General features: G+C 42.1%; 1 protein-coding gene and 1 long non-coding RNA gene across 2 annotated transcripts; both read left to right on the top strand.

The window, feature by feature from the left end:
- The first annotated feature begins 434 nt into the window (after nt 1-434).
- Nucleotides 435-1,269, top strand: LOC149090519 (uncharacterized). The gene is made up of 2 exons (XR_016197395.1): nt 435-641; nt 723-1,269. It is a non-coding gene; the product is annotated as an uncharacterized LOC149090519 (long non-coding RNA).
- Nucleotides 1,270-7,226: 5,957 nt separating this feature from the next.
- Nucleotides 7,227-7,880, top strand: LOC108657694 (alpha-endosulfine). Its single transcript, XM_018110350.2, has 2 exons — nt 7,227-7,354; nt 7,410-7,880. The coding sequence occupies exon 2, from the start codon at nt 7,431-7,433 to the stop codon at nt 7,719-7,721; it is 291 nt and encodes a 96-aa protein (XP_017965839.1). The 5' UTR covers nt 7,227-7,354; nt 7,410-7,430; the 3' UTR covers nt 7,722-7,880.
- The last annotated feature ends 5,617 nt before the right edge of the window (nt 7,881-13,497 follow it).

Below are 13,497 nucleotides of genomic sequence, written 5' to 3'. Positions count from 1 at the left end.
CTCTTTGGCTTTTCAAGTCAAGTGCATTTGCTCTTGTTGCTGAGTCGTGGGAGGATGGGGGGATGGTTGTTTCTCTAGAGGGAGGGGGGTAGATGGGGCTGCGGCTGCTGCTGCTGCTGCTGCTTGGGTACGCGCGAGTGCATCCGAATGCCTGGCATTTGGATTAACAACAATAACAACAATGCAACAACAACAACAATGATTTCTTTTTGGCTGCCAGCTGGGCCACGCCCTGTTGAGTGCCCAAGAGGGCGGTAAGCATCAAGTGCCCGCAATTGCCCCGCAACGCACAGCCACAGCAGGCAAACAAGCTCTACCCATCCTCCTCTCCTCCCTGCCCCTCCCACTCACCACCTTAGACCTGGTTTGGGCCACTTCAAGCCATCGAAGTAGGCCTAGAAGTATCGCATATCCAGTCAAAAGTCAACAGAATTTCTCTCAGCCGTTCAGTTCAAAAATTGTTTCCGTTCACAAATAGATTTTGAAGTAGACAATTTTTGTTCTATTTGAAATTTCCAGCGCTTTCCAAAGTCTCAAAATTTTCATTGCATATATATACAGTTAGCATGGATATGGACATGTCGCAGGAGGGTCTGTGCGGTATACTGAAGAAGAGCAAGGCCAGCCTCGACCTGAATGGGGTAAGTGGACCGCCAACAGGCATCCAGATGCATCATAGATCCTACGAAATATGTTCATACCCCACTCGATTTCGCCTGCAGCGTTTCATAGCCGAGCAACTGAGTCATCCCGAGGCAAATATCGATGGCAAAGAGAAACCGAATGTTACCTCTAAGACAAGTCATAAGCCCCCGGAGCTATGTCATCAGTCGAGCGATGCGGAACAGCCTGGTAAAAATATCGTCGAAACGGGCTACGAGCCAAGCGAGAAGAGCCAATAGACGCCAATAGAGATCTGTGCATGGAAACTCTCTAATTTCGTCGAATTCTCTATTCAAGATCTATTCCCGATAACCGCAAAGCCGCATCCATTCGATGAGAGCGAAAAAAGTTCTTGTTTACCTTTTAATTTTCTTCACAAATTCCGAATCGACAACTTTTGACCAGTCCCCCCACCAAATGACGTAAGAGGAAGTAGCTCTAGCTGCCGAGAAGCCAATTCTAGACATATTTATAGGCATATGTATATATATGTTCATATATATATAAGTATATATATGTACATATATAGACAGCGTCTATTCTAATATGTAAATCGAAATTTCGACACATTGACCTCTAGTAAATCAAAATTTTTCAAGTCTAAAACGCTGTTTCAACCAATTCGAGGGCTATACGGGGTCTCCGCGTGGCAGGCAACAATCGCTTGGCAATGTGATAAACACAAGTGTTTAGACAAGTGTCCCGCTGCTCTGGGTCGGGGGAGGGGGGACTGACTCTTCTGCTCTATTCCTCTTTCCATTCCCCCCCTTTGCTGCTCGGAATTATGAACTGGCATTCGAAATATCTTCGTCATGTTGTCCAAATGTCGCGGGCGCGTTAAGCACGCCAAATGTCTTAAGTGCACAATGGAGCCGCAGAGCCGACATCCAGTAGAGGGGGACTTACATCCACCCAACCACTCAGACACACACACACACACACACACATACGCAGATTTACATGTACGGCACAACAATGTGGTAACGGGGCGTGCGAATATTTCAACGTGACTGTAGGATTTGAATGCTCTACCCTAGGGTATTATCATTTAGTTGGAGAGCTTGAGAAACTAATAATAATGCTAATGCTAATAGTAATGACAATGATATTGCAATAAATATAGCACTGATGGAGGGCAAGCTAATGCTAACGCTAATACTAATAATGCCTATACTCGAGCTAATGCTAATACTAATGGTAATGCTAATACTAATGACAATGACAATGCAATACAAATAACTTCGATGATGGCAAAGTTATTATTAATGCTAATACTAATGCTGATGTTAATGATAATGCTAAAACTAATGACAATTCTAAAGCTAATGCTAATAGTAATGCTTATGCTAATGCTAATGCTAATGATAATACAAATGCTGATACTAATGCTAATGCTAATGCTAATACTATTGATAATACTAATGCTGATACAAATGCATACACTAATGCTAATGCTAAGACTAATGCCTATACTAGAGCTAATGCTAATAATAACGTAAATGCTAATAATAATGCTTATGCTAATGCTAATGATAATACTAATGCTGATACTAATACTAATGCTAATGCCAATGCTTATGCTAATGCTAATGCTAATACTATTGATAATACTAATGCTGATACAAATGCTTATGCTAATGCTAATGCTAAGACTAATGCCTATACTAGAGCTAATGCTAAGACTAATGTTAATGATAATAATAATACTAATGCTATTGCTAACGCTAATAATAATGCTAATGATAGTGCTAATGCTAATGATAATACTAATACTTATGCTAATACTAATGCTGATACTAATGCTGATACTAATGCTAAAATTAACGCTAGTGTTAATACTAACGCTAATGCTAATACTAATGTCAATGCCAATGCTAATACTAATGTCAATGCCAGAGAGAATGCCAACAGATCAGTGTATCCGCCAGTCGGTCACTTCCAACGCGAGCCATCCAAATTTTTTGTCGTGTTTCTTTTGGGTTTTCGCCATTTACACTTGAGCGAAGGGTGCGAATTTTGTCACTCCGTTAACGTCAAGGCCATGAATACATCAGCTGAAGATGCCGCGGATGCGGCTGAGCGCAGTTGCTCTCCCCGTGTGTGTGTATGTGTGTGAGGGGGCGTGGCTAAGTGGCAGGAGCTGATTCAGTGTATGGGGCATACGAATGAACAGTTGAATGCTGGCTCTGGCTGCCTTTGCGGATTCTTTGGCTGCTTCTTCTTCCTGCCCATGTTGTTGTTGTTGTTGTCAGCATTTGAACCCAAAAATATTTCACACCTATGTGGCCGTAGAGCAGTGTGTGTGTGTGGCAAGTGGCAGTTGCTGCTGCTGCTACTTCTGTTGCTCGTTTGGCTGTCACTTTGGCTCGTTGAAATTCATTAGGTAAAGCGGGGCGTGGCGGCGGGCGGACAGGCGGATGCAGAGCCAACGGCACATGCAACATGGCAGGCAAGGCACGAGACAATGGCAGCCGTGACAAACGTAACGGAAGACGCCACAGACAGAGAGACAAAGGCAGAGAGAAAGAGAGAGAGAGGGAGACAGGGCTACTCCTGTGACAGTGGCATGTCTAAATGTCGACGACAGGCCATTTTCTATAACTTATCTGATTTTAATTGCTTCAAACATGTGCGTGCACGCTCATTGTCTGGCAATGAGTGTCCGTGTGCGCGTGTGTGTGTGTGTGTGTTGCCTGCTTTCTGGCGCATCCTTTTTTTGCTGTCGCTGTCAACATTATTTCACGTTGAGCGTTTCGTCGCCAATTCGCCGAACAGTGCTGCCACTTGGCAGACAAGTTGATGACCCACGCCCACTCCGCCCCCGCATAGTGGCCTTCCTGCTGCCACCCGCTGATTTCACTATGCACGTCCACCACGTACTATGTCCCATGTGTGCGTCTCCCCCCACCCCCCACCCACCACTCACTCACTCTCACTCGCTCGCTCGCTCACTGTGTGCGTATGTTTATCTCGCTGTCTTTTTATGAGCTTTGTCGGGCTTTGATGTTAATTACCCTGTAACAACGACGACGTCCTTAGCGCTAAAGTATCACCTTCCCTCTCTCTCTCTCTCACACACACACATTGGATCTCGCTCAATGCGAGACGCTGGCAAATTTTTGCCCTGACGCTTGGTAAACAAAATAGCAGTAGTCGCCGCTGGCAGCGCTGCTGCTGCTGTTGTTGCTGCTGTTGTGTGTGTCGCTCGGTGGCCGAGATTATCTCCAAGGACCTATAAATCCAGTCATTAAAGTCAAAGTCACAAGACGTTGCCGGCTTATCAGCGTCGGGAGCGGCTTTCGGGCATCGCCCTCTCGCTCTCACTCCTGTACATGCTGCGCTTTATAATAAAATTAAGCTAAAAATACACACCAACCCACACACACACACACATACACATAAGCAGCGCTGCTTGTCTAGTTTCTGTTTTGTTTTTCTTTTCGTTTTGCTTCGTGCTTTTTTTTTCTCCTTTTTTTTCGCTGTAGCTTTTGGCTATGTTTTTATTGCACGCATGTAGTTGGCACTCTGCGGTGTTGTTGTCTGTTGTCTGCTTAAGCAGCGTTGCCAGATGTTTTTCTCTTTTTGCTTTTCGGCAAATGTGCATACGTGCCTGCCGTCCTTCACCCGTCGCCGTCGCCATCGCCGTCGCTGCCACCCGCTGCGCTTTCTCTGTCGCTGTTTAAAGCTAAAAATTAAGCCATAAAGCAGCTGCTTAACGTTTAAATGAGTGTTTGCCTTGAAAATTGCAGCAATTTAAAATGTCGTCAAGTAATTTAGAGTGAAATGTATTTAATACAAGCTATCCATGCATATATACATAGATAATGCATACATACATACATACATACATATATGAAATATATCTAACATGCTATATTCAATTGGATTTGCTTTGAGTATCAGTTGCCCATCTCTCGTATAACATGTCAAACAAATCCAACTCAAATAAACTTGTCAAAGAAAAATATGTTGTATATGTGTACAATATACATACTTACACACATATGTATGTACATACGTATGTATGTATGCATATAAATTCACTTCACATTTGCTTCTTCTTGTTTTTGCTCTAATTCGATTTCTGATCTCTGGCATTTCGATTATGTCAGCTACAATCGCAGCCTTAAATCACAATCAGCCAAATTTGTTGAAGGGCAAACGAGGGCAATTGACAGCTAGATATGCTGAGAGGGAGTGAGAAAGAGAGAGAGTGGAGGGCTTTGCCAGGCAAAGTGGACTAACACACACACACACACACACACACTGGCAGCGCTTAACCCACCGAGGACCCGCTACCGTTAGTATCGGCGGACTCTATTAAAAATGCTTACAAATGCGCTTATCATTCGAATGTGCTGCAAATAAATCTCCATATGTGAGTTGACAGGCCTTCGCCCGGCTGGCTTCCCCGCTGTTTAACTGTAAAGGCGCCTGCTACAGCGTGCGCTACAGCGCTGCCATATCGCGATTGGCCAGAAAACGGCTAACTTTCAAATAAGAAAGCAATCAAGCAAGCTGAATCGAATAATACTGTTACACATTTTTTTAAAATATATATGTACATATATTTTTAAGTATATTGTAATTTTCTCAAATGTATTTTCAAATAATAAAAATTAAAAATATTTTTAAATTATTAATACTAATTTTATTTTATTTTCTTTTTTTTTTTCTTTTGTGTTTTAATGACTCTTAAATAAGTTGGCTGTTTTAAGAACAAAACTAATTTTACTCTACAAAATGCTAAAAACACTAGATTTCGAGCTACAGCTCCTATTGCGGCACACAATAGCCAGCTGAAATTTAGCTATAAAGGAAGCCAACATGTTTGCACTATGCATCGAGTCTTGATGCCGTTATTTATTTGTTTTGTTTTTTGCTGTGGGGTAAGTAGTGTTTGAAAGATTTTAGCTGTAGCTGTAGCTGTCGCTTAAAAGCCATAAATAACTCATGCCTTGTTGCCAATATCGGCTGCTGTCGATAGTTATCGGCACCCAAAAGTCAAGCCCAAACCCCACGAATTGGTCAGCAACAGCAGCAGCAGCAGCAGCAGCTGGCAGAAGTCACAGAGTAGACAGAAAAAATGCTTTAAGACGCAGCATAAAGAAAGGCAGTGAAAGAGGACGAGAGTGAGAGAGCGCCTGCAAAAAGCGAGTGTGGGGAGTGTGAGTGTGTGAGTGTGAGTAGTGCGAGTGTGTGATTGTGTGTGTGCTGGCTGGGGTTAGCGAGTTGCGATTGTGATTTTCACTAATTTTGCTCATGTTGCCTGTCAAATTGGATGCCATGTGTGGGTGTCATTAATGTCAGCGCCCAAAACTCCCCGCCGCAGCCAAAAAAGACAAAAGGCGACACAGAAAGGCACTAACAGTGTGTGTGTGTCTGTTAGACAGTTGCAGACATAGAGACGACTCATTAATGCCACTCATCAAAACTATAACTAATGTCGTCGTCGCAGGGCGACAGCAGGCACATGAATATCCAGGCAAAGGCTATAAATTGAGGGTGTGTGTGCTTGTGTGTCCCTCTGCGTATGTGTGTATGTGTGTGAGAGTGTGCTGATGGCATTTGTCGCCTGTCGATGTCCTTTTGTCGGCTGGCATTTAGCTATATTCGCTTAAATTGCTGCTAATTTTGTTTATCGCAGGACAATTATCCAAGCGAACGAACTGACAAATGAGCCATACGCACACACATGTGTGTCTATGTGTGTGTGTGCGCGTGTGTGTGTACGTTTATGTGCTGCAGACTGCAGCTTTAAAGTGCTCTCAAGCTCTTGGTTAGCTTTATGGCTCTGATTTTAATAGCTAAACGCAATACAAACACAAATACAAATACACACTCACACACATAGTAGTAGTAGCAGCAGCAGCAGCTCGCACACGTTCGCATCTTTATCCAATTATGAATTTTTTGTCATTATGCCGCGTCCATGGCAATGCCCAAGCCACGCCCACAGCCAGCGCTGCCCATCCTAGCCCCCTCTCAACGCGACAGCAACAACAACAAAAAACTGAACGAAAATCTCATTATGATTTCATTTCGTTCAAATGAAGCGCTGCGTGCGGCCAACTGGGGCTCAGGGTGGGGGGTCAGCCGAGCGCTGCGTCCAGGTGGACTGGTGGGCAGGATAGCTGGGCCGGCTCATGGCATGTGTTGTGTCCCTGCAATTGGCGCTATGGGCCAGTTCGCTGCAACCAAAATCAACAAAGAGACACAAAAAGAAAACTGAAAAAAAAAACTTGACTTTGCCCTCTGTATAGGTGTGTGAGTGTCCCGTTATGTCCCGTTGCTGCCGTGGACAACGGGATAAGGCGATAAATTTATTTTAAAATAAAATTTACTTGCCCACTGCTGTTGCTCGTTACAAATACCCTGGAAGCTTAGACAAGGCAATGGCTTGGCCAACCTTTATATTAAATATGTACAAATATCAAATGGTAATATAATAACAATTTGTGAAAGTATTCCAACTTTAGCTGCTATCGATAATTAGGCTATCGCCCCAAATCGAAGGTCGCTGATGAAAAATCAAAGTAAGCTTTGGTTTTCACGCAGATCTAGGGCTTCGCATTTTTCAAATTTGGCATTGTTCTCTCACCTTTTCAACATTTCACTTGTGTTTGAACAATTGAAAAATTAAATCTAAAATCGTTACAAGACTTTCGAAGCTAACGGCTTAAATATACTGGTACTTACGAACATTTGTAGATTTGCATATTAATTATATACGTACATATGTTTAGGTATATAATATATTTGCATAAATGGACCATAACCAGAAAGAGGTCAAATCAGCTGAGCAATTGGAGGAGGCGAAGCTAATGGCCAAAAAGTATCCAAAGGGCTTACCCAAACCTGAATCCATATTTCTGCAGAAGCGCATGAAGAAGGGTCAAAAATATTTCGATTCGGGTGATTACCAGATGGCCAAACAGAATCCAGCCAAGCCGATGCAGGTGGATAAAGAGATTACCGGAAGTCTTATTCCAACGCCCGAATCTGTGTCAAAGCTCAAATGTTCCTTGACCAAAACTTCGAATTTGGCTAAGAAATAGACGTATACACATACATATGCGCATATGCCAGTTATTTTGCATATGTACGTATACGTATATAGATAACGTTGTGGTGCCATTATCAATTTAATATAGTTAATTTCATTAGGAAAGCTAAATTATTGTCACTACTCTATGTTCGTGTATATATTTATAAGTATTTAACTGTCCGCAATGTACATTTATATATTTGTATGCTTATATAGTTCGGTTTCAATATAAATTATTTTGAGATATCTTTATTTCAACTAACAACTATATGTTTTCCTTTTGCTGTAAAACTTTACGAGGTTTAAGCGAATGCCTTGCATCACTTGTGATTATTTATAGAAATATAATTTCATATTTAACTAAATATTTATAAAATATATTCATATATATATATTTAAATGGGTGTTAAAATATATATATATAGATATATATACATATTTATCAATTTGCAGTTTCACATATATTTTCATTTTAATTATTTTACAGGGCATTACAGTGTCTATGCTGTCATAACAAATGCATTTAAATTTGTACCGTTCCTTTTCTCTTCTCTCATTTCTGCTCTGTGCTTATTGTTGTTGGTCCTGTTTAATTTTGTTTGCCTGCCTGCCGTGCTCGCTGTCCCTCTTTGTGGCTGTTGTTGTTGTTGTTGTTGTTGTTGAGCTGCTCTTTAAATATGTGTTGCTGCTGTTGCTGTGATTGCCTTGCCTTGCCTTCGCTGGCTTTACCTTAACGGTAAAAAGATGTGCTGTGCCGCTTTTGTTATTATTATTGCTGTTGCTGTTGCTGCTTCTGTCGCTGTTGTTGTTGTTGTTGTTGCAGCCGTTGTCCTGTCGTATTTAAATTAAAATGTTATTTATGTCAGCTGTTTGATTTCTTAACTTGCCCAGCGCCCTGCCCCAACCTGCCACAACCCTGCGGCACATTATATATTTTTTTCTCCATCTTCATCTTCATCTCGTTCTCACCCTCCCTCCTTCTGTTTCTTTTGTGTATTAGAAAAATCGCCAGCAACAACAAAATAAGCTGCTTAGTTAGTGTTAAACGGCTGGTAGGGCAAGTGGTGCTGCGAGGCAGGGTGAGCGCTTGTGGAAGGGGCAGAATAATGGGGAAGGGGCCGGAAGCAGAGAGTTCTGCTGTGCTCGGCTTTGTTGCTGCAACTCCCATTGCAGCCGGAGAATCATTTGCTAACAAATCTGCAGCACACATTTCATTGCACTAGCTGTGTGTGTGTGTGTCTGTGTATGTCTGTTTGTGTGTATGCGTGTGTTTTTGCGCCTTTCGTTTCCTGCTCAACATTTGGCAACTTTGTCAACTTTAATGCGGACACAAAAAGAAAGAAAGAGAAATGTAGCATACATATAAAAGCTCACATACAAATGCATCTGTATGCATGTATGTAATTATGTATGCTTAAAGATCATGCAAACATGCCGTATGTTTGGGGATATGCATTTACATATGCATTTATACATGCATACATGTGTATACTCTTCTATAGACATACATACATATGTATGTATGTAATTCTATCTATGTACATACTATGTATAGTAGTTCGAGTTGGCTTTCAACCAATGCCATGCTAAGGTCAACCTCTATATGGTAATAGCCTTAATAAGTGATTATTAGATCTTACACTTTATATGTAGATATACATATGTATGTATGTATGTATGTACAATTTTTTACAGACTTATTTACACTTATGTATATACACAAATTTTATATAGACTCAAATGTAAAAAAGAATTTCTATTAGAAATATTTACATATACAACTACATATGTATGTATATGTATGTCTATAAGTATACATATACATACATATATTTACATATAAACCTTTTAAACAAAACTTTTGCTGTAGCTCTAAGCTAAAACTTGACTGTCTGCTCCTCTGACCATCCTTACATATTACTACGATTCCTGCACATCTTTACATACATACATATGTACATACATATATACATATCTATCTATATCTACATATATACATATATCTATTGTACATTTCTCTCAGTTATTTGCTTCAACAATTTTTGGTTCAGCAATTTTTTGCGATTTTATTCCATTTGTTGTTATATTTTGTTTTTATTGTTTTGTTGTTTTGATGCTGCCTTCTTCTGCACTGCTCTGTTCTTCTTCTTCCTCTTCTTCTTCTTGATATTTTATTGTATTTGATTTGTTGTCTCGCTCTTATGCCTTGTTATTTTTGTTTTTTTGTTTTTTTTTTTCGTTTCGCTTGAAGCTCGTTTGCCATCTCTGTTGCCCTCTTCCTCGCACCATGTACCGTTTTATTTCCAGTTGCTGTTGCTTTGCTTTACTATTTCTCTGCTGCTGCCGCTGCTGCTGCTTCTTCTTCGTGTGTTGTTTTTTTTTTTCTTCGTCTGATTGCGATTGTCACTGCGAGCCACGACTCCGACACATGTGCAGCTGCCTACGTCTGTGTGCGTGTGTGTGTGCCTGGCACTTGCTTCTGATTGGACACAACACACACGCACACAGACACAAAACAGTTGCGACACATGCACACACACACACAAACACATGCATAGCGAGCGTAAGCGCTTGGCCATTTCGTCGTAGGCTCCACCCACCGCACATAGCGGAACATGTACACAAACACATACACACCCGCATGTGTGTGTGTGTATATATATGTTATTTTAGGTATATATAAGCCAAATATGTATATACACTCCCACTGACAGCTTGTCGCCCACACAATGGTCATATGTGCGCGCCTCTGTGTGTATGCATGCATGTGTGTGTGTGTGTGTGTGTGTGTGTTTGGTTAGCTGCGTCAATAGAACAGATAAATCGATTTCATTTTGGTGCTCAGCTTTCCGTTAGCTTCTGCTGCTTCGTCTTGTTGTTGTTGCATTTGAAGCTGCAAAAATTTTACCATTGCATAACTCTAGGCGCTGTCTCTCACGCTCCATCTCTCTCTCTCTCGCTCTCTCGCTCTCTGTGTGGCCAGCCACGCCCACCTTTGGGCTATGCCCACTAATTTAGCATTCCGTTGCCACAGTCAAGTGAAGCACAAACACGAAGCATGCAGCTTAATGCGATCAAAGCATCTTAGCCGAAAGTACACTGAGAAAAAAAAAAGCATTGTCGTATCGGTATACGAGCTATATTTCGGTTTGATACCGATTGAAAAGAGCTACATTTATGTAGCTCAGTGTATATGGGAAATTTGTTTTGCCTTTGGAGACGTGTTCAGTTGCTGAAAGAGCTTTGCGGATTTCATTCTATCCGTTTGTCTATTTATCCGCTTATATACCTATCTACTCGGCCGTCTATCTATTCAACGATTCTTCTGTGCCCTTACCTGTCTATTTATCTGTATTTCTGCTTCTGCTTCTGCGGTCTGTCCGTCTATCCTTTCTTCCATCCGCCTGTCTCTCCGTGCTTGTATCCATCTGTCCGCTCGTACATTTGCTCGTTTGTCTATGCGTCTTTCCGTTCTTTAGTTTGCCTGAGAGTACGTCTAAGGTCCCGTTGGATTATCCGTCCGTCTTAGCTCCTGCCGGACTATCCATCCATCTGTTTGTTTGGCAATCCTTGCTTCCGTCTATCCGTCCGGCACTTTGCCCGGCTGCCCGTATTTTTGATCCTCCGTCTGACCGTTTGCGTCTCTTTATCCATTCTTTCGTCCATCCGTCTAGTTGCCCGTATTTCTGACCGTCTATCCGACGCTTTGTATTTGTTTTTCTCTACATTCATCCGTCCATCCACCTGTCCGTCCGTCTGTCGATCTGCCTGTCTTCTTTGAAATCTATGCAAGCTTATTGCTAGATAATTTCTCTCAGTGCATTTGGCAGCTGTGACCAGATAATACCGGCAAAGAAACTTCAAAAGCGCACGGAAATGATTTCATTACCAGACACGTTCCAGCCGCATCACGTGGCCAGCGAAAGGCGTCTAAAACAAGGCGCAATGGGCGTGGCTGGTAGAGGGCATAGCAGATGGGAGGGCGGGGGTTCGTTGGCTGTAAAGTGTGTGCGAAAACTCTTAACGTGAGCGTCACGTACGCAGCGCGCTTTTATTAAGCTGCACGAGAGAGGGAGAGAGAGGGGGAGGGAGAGCGTTAGGCATTGATTACCAATTCAGCGGTCATCTAATCACGGCTCGGCCAGGTTGCCGAACGTGCCACATGGGGCATGAGCCAAAAAATGCGTCAGCTAATTAAAACGTACTAAAGCAGACGCTGACGTGTCCTCGCCTCTCCCCCCCTCTCTCTCTCTCTCTCCATCTCTCCCTCTCTCTCTCTCTCTCTCGCTGTATGTGGCATACTTTCAGCTGGCGCAATTTATGAACCATAATTTCTATAAGCCAAACAACCCCCGCACTTAACTTTCCCCCTTTATTTAGCTCGCGCCCCTCTCGTACTCCCCCCCCATCCTTCTCCTCTCTCACTCACTCTGTTCGGAGACTAAAGCGACAAATGCGCCAGCAATTTAGTTAATTGCCTGCAATTATCCTAATGAGCGCCTTGCCTGAGCGCCAATGTCAGCTTCAACGACTAACGCCCCGTCCCGCCCCGCCAACCACCCACCCTCCGTTCGCACTTTCATAAATTGTCGCGTATAAAGAGTCGTATATCTTTTGGCAAGGCCAACTTATTGTATTTATGACCCGATGGCGCATCGCCAAGCAGTTCACAATTAGCCCAGTTCCCAGCGGATCTGAACTGAGCATCCATTATCTAACACCCGCCGCGTATGTGTGTGAAGATGTAGAGCTACTTGTCGAGCTTCTAAACTCCCAGTTAGCAGCAGCTAGATCCTGAGACTCGGGTTTTCTCTCTCTCTGGTTGACTGGGGAGTCTTTGAAGCTTAAGTCTCAGCCAGGGGAAGTCTTAAAGCTGGGATTGAGTTTCTAGAGACTTTACCATACACTTCTCATATAGGAACTTTAACTAAACTGAGAATTCAAAGCGAGTCTTAAAAACGAGAATTTTCTACTAAATGAATCCAAGTTAATTCAGTTATTTGAGGGAAAGGAAACTCTGTAACTCTGTAACTCTCTCATTCCTTAGACTGGTGGTTCAATGTCTGTTTTCTAACTGAAGTCAAAATGAAACTAATTAGATCCTATTTGTAAAGCCTAGTGGTTCAGTATCTGGCATGTCTCATGTAGTTCTTGTAACATCTTAAACACCTTTGCGATGGAGAGAGGACGCATAGGACGTACAACAACAATGTTGTGCAGTTTAAGCGCCAATCAAATTCGAGTCTACGGAAATCGATTTGAAAATTTGGCTAAAGCCTTTGCCTAGAATTTCGTCTTAGTTTTATCTATTATTTGTCACTTTTAAGTACTTTGTATTACTTCCTAGGAATTACAATCCTTTTCGACAAGATAATCAAGACATTAACGGAGAAATTTTTACTATAAAGAAAATCTCATGTTTCTTGTTTATGAATCGATGTAGTTAATACAAGAAAGTTCTTGAAAAATTGGAAATTGGGTTAAAAGGCTAGCTTAGTTATATAGATGCATTAATTCTTTGATTAGGTGAAACATTTTAGACTATTCATTATAGTTTGTCTCTCCGTCTGTTTGTCGATCTGTTTGATTATCCTTTTTTATAGACGTCTATCCATATGCCTGTCTCTCAGCATATTTGTCGGTCCCTCTGTCCAGCCGTCTGGCACTCTGTCCACTTATATATCGATGTATCTGTCCCTCCGTTCGTTCATATTTCCGTGCGTCCGTTCATATTTCAGTGCGTCCGTTCATATTCTCGTCCGTTGAATTCGTATTCCCCTCCGTCC

The sequence above is a fragment of the Drosophila navojoa genome, chromosome X, assembly GCF_054131105.1.
Source record: "Drosophila navojoa isolate 15081-1374.11 chromosome X, UAZ_NAV_1.0, whole genome shotgun sequence".
Taxonomy (NCBI): domain Eukaryota; kingdom Metazoa; phylum Arthropoda; class Insecta; order Diptera; family Drosophilidae; genus Drosophila; species Drosophila navojoa.
This window is presented reverse-complemented; position numbering and strand designations above follow the sequence as displayed.

Bases quoted from the DNA above. Each gene is read 5' to 3' on its own strand.
- LOC108657694 (XM_018110350.2), top strand. From the start codon at position 7,431: ATGGACCATAACCAGAAAGAGGTCAAATCAGCTGAGCAATTGGAGGAG.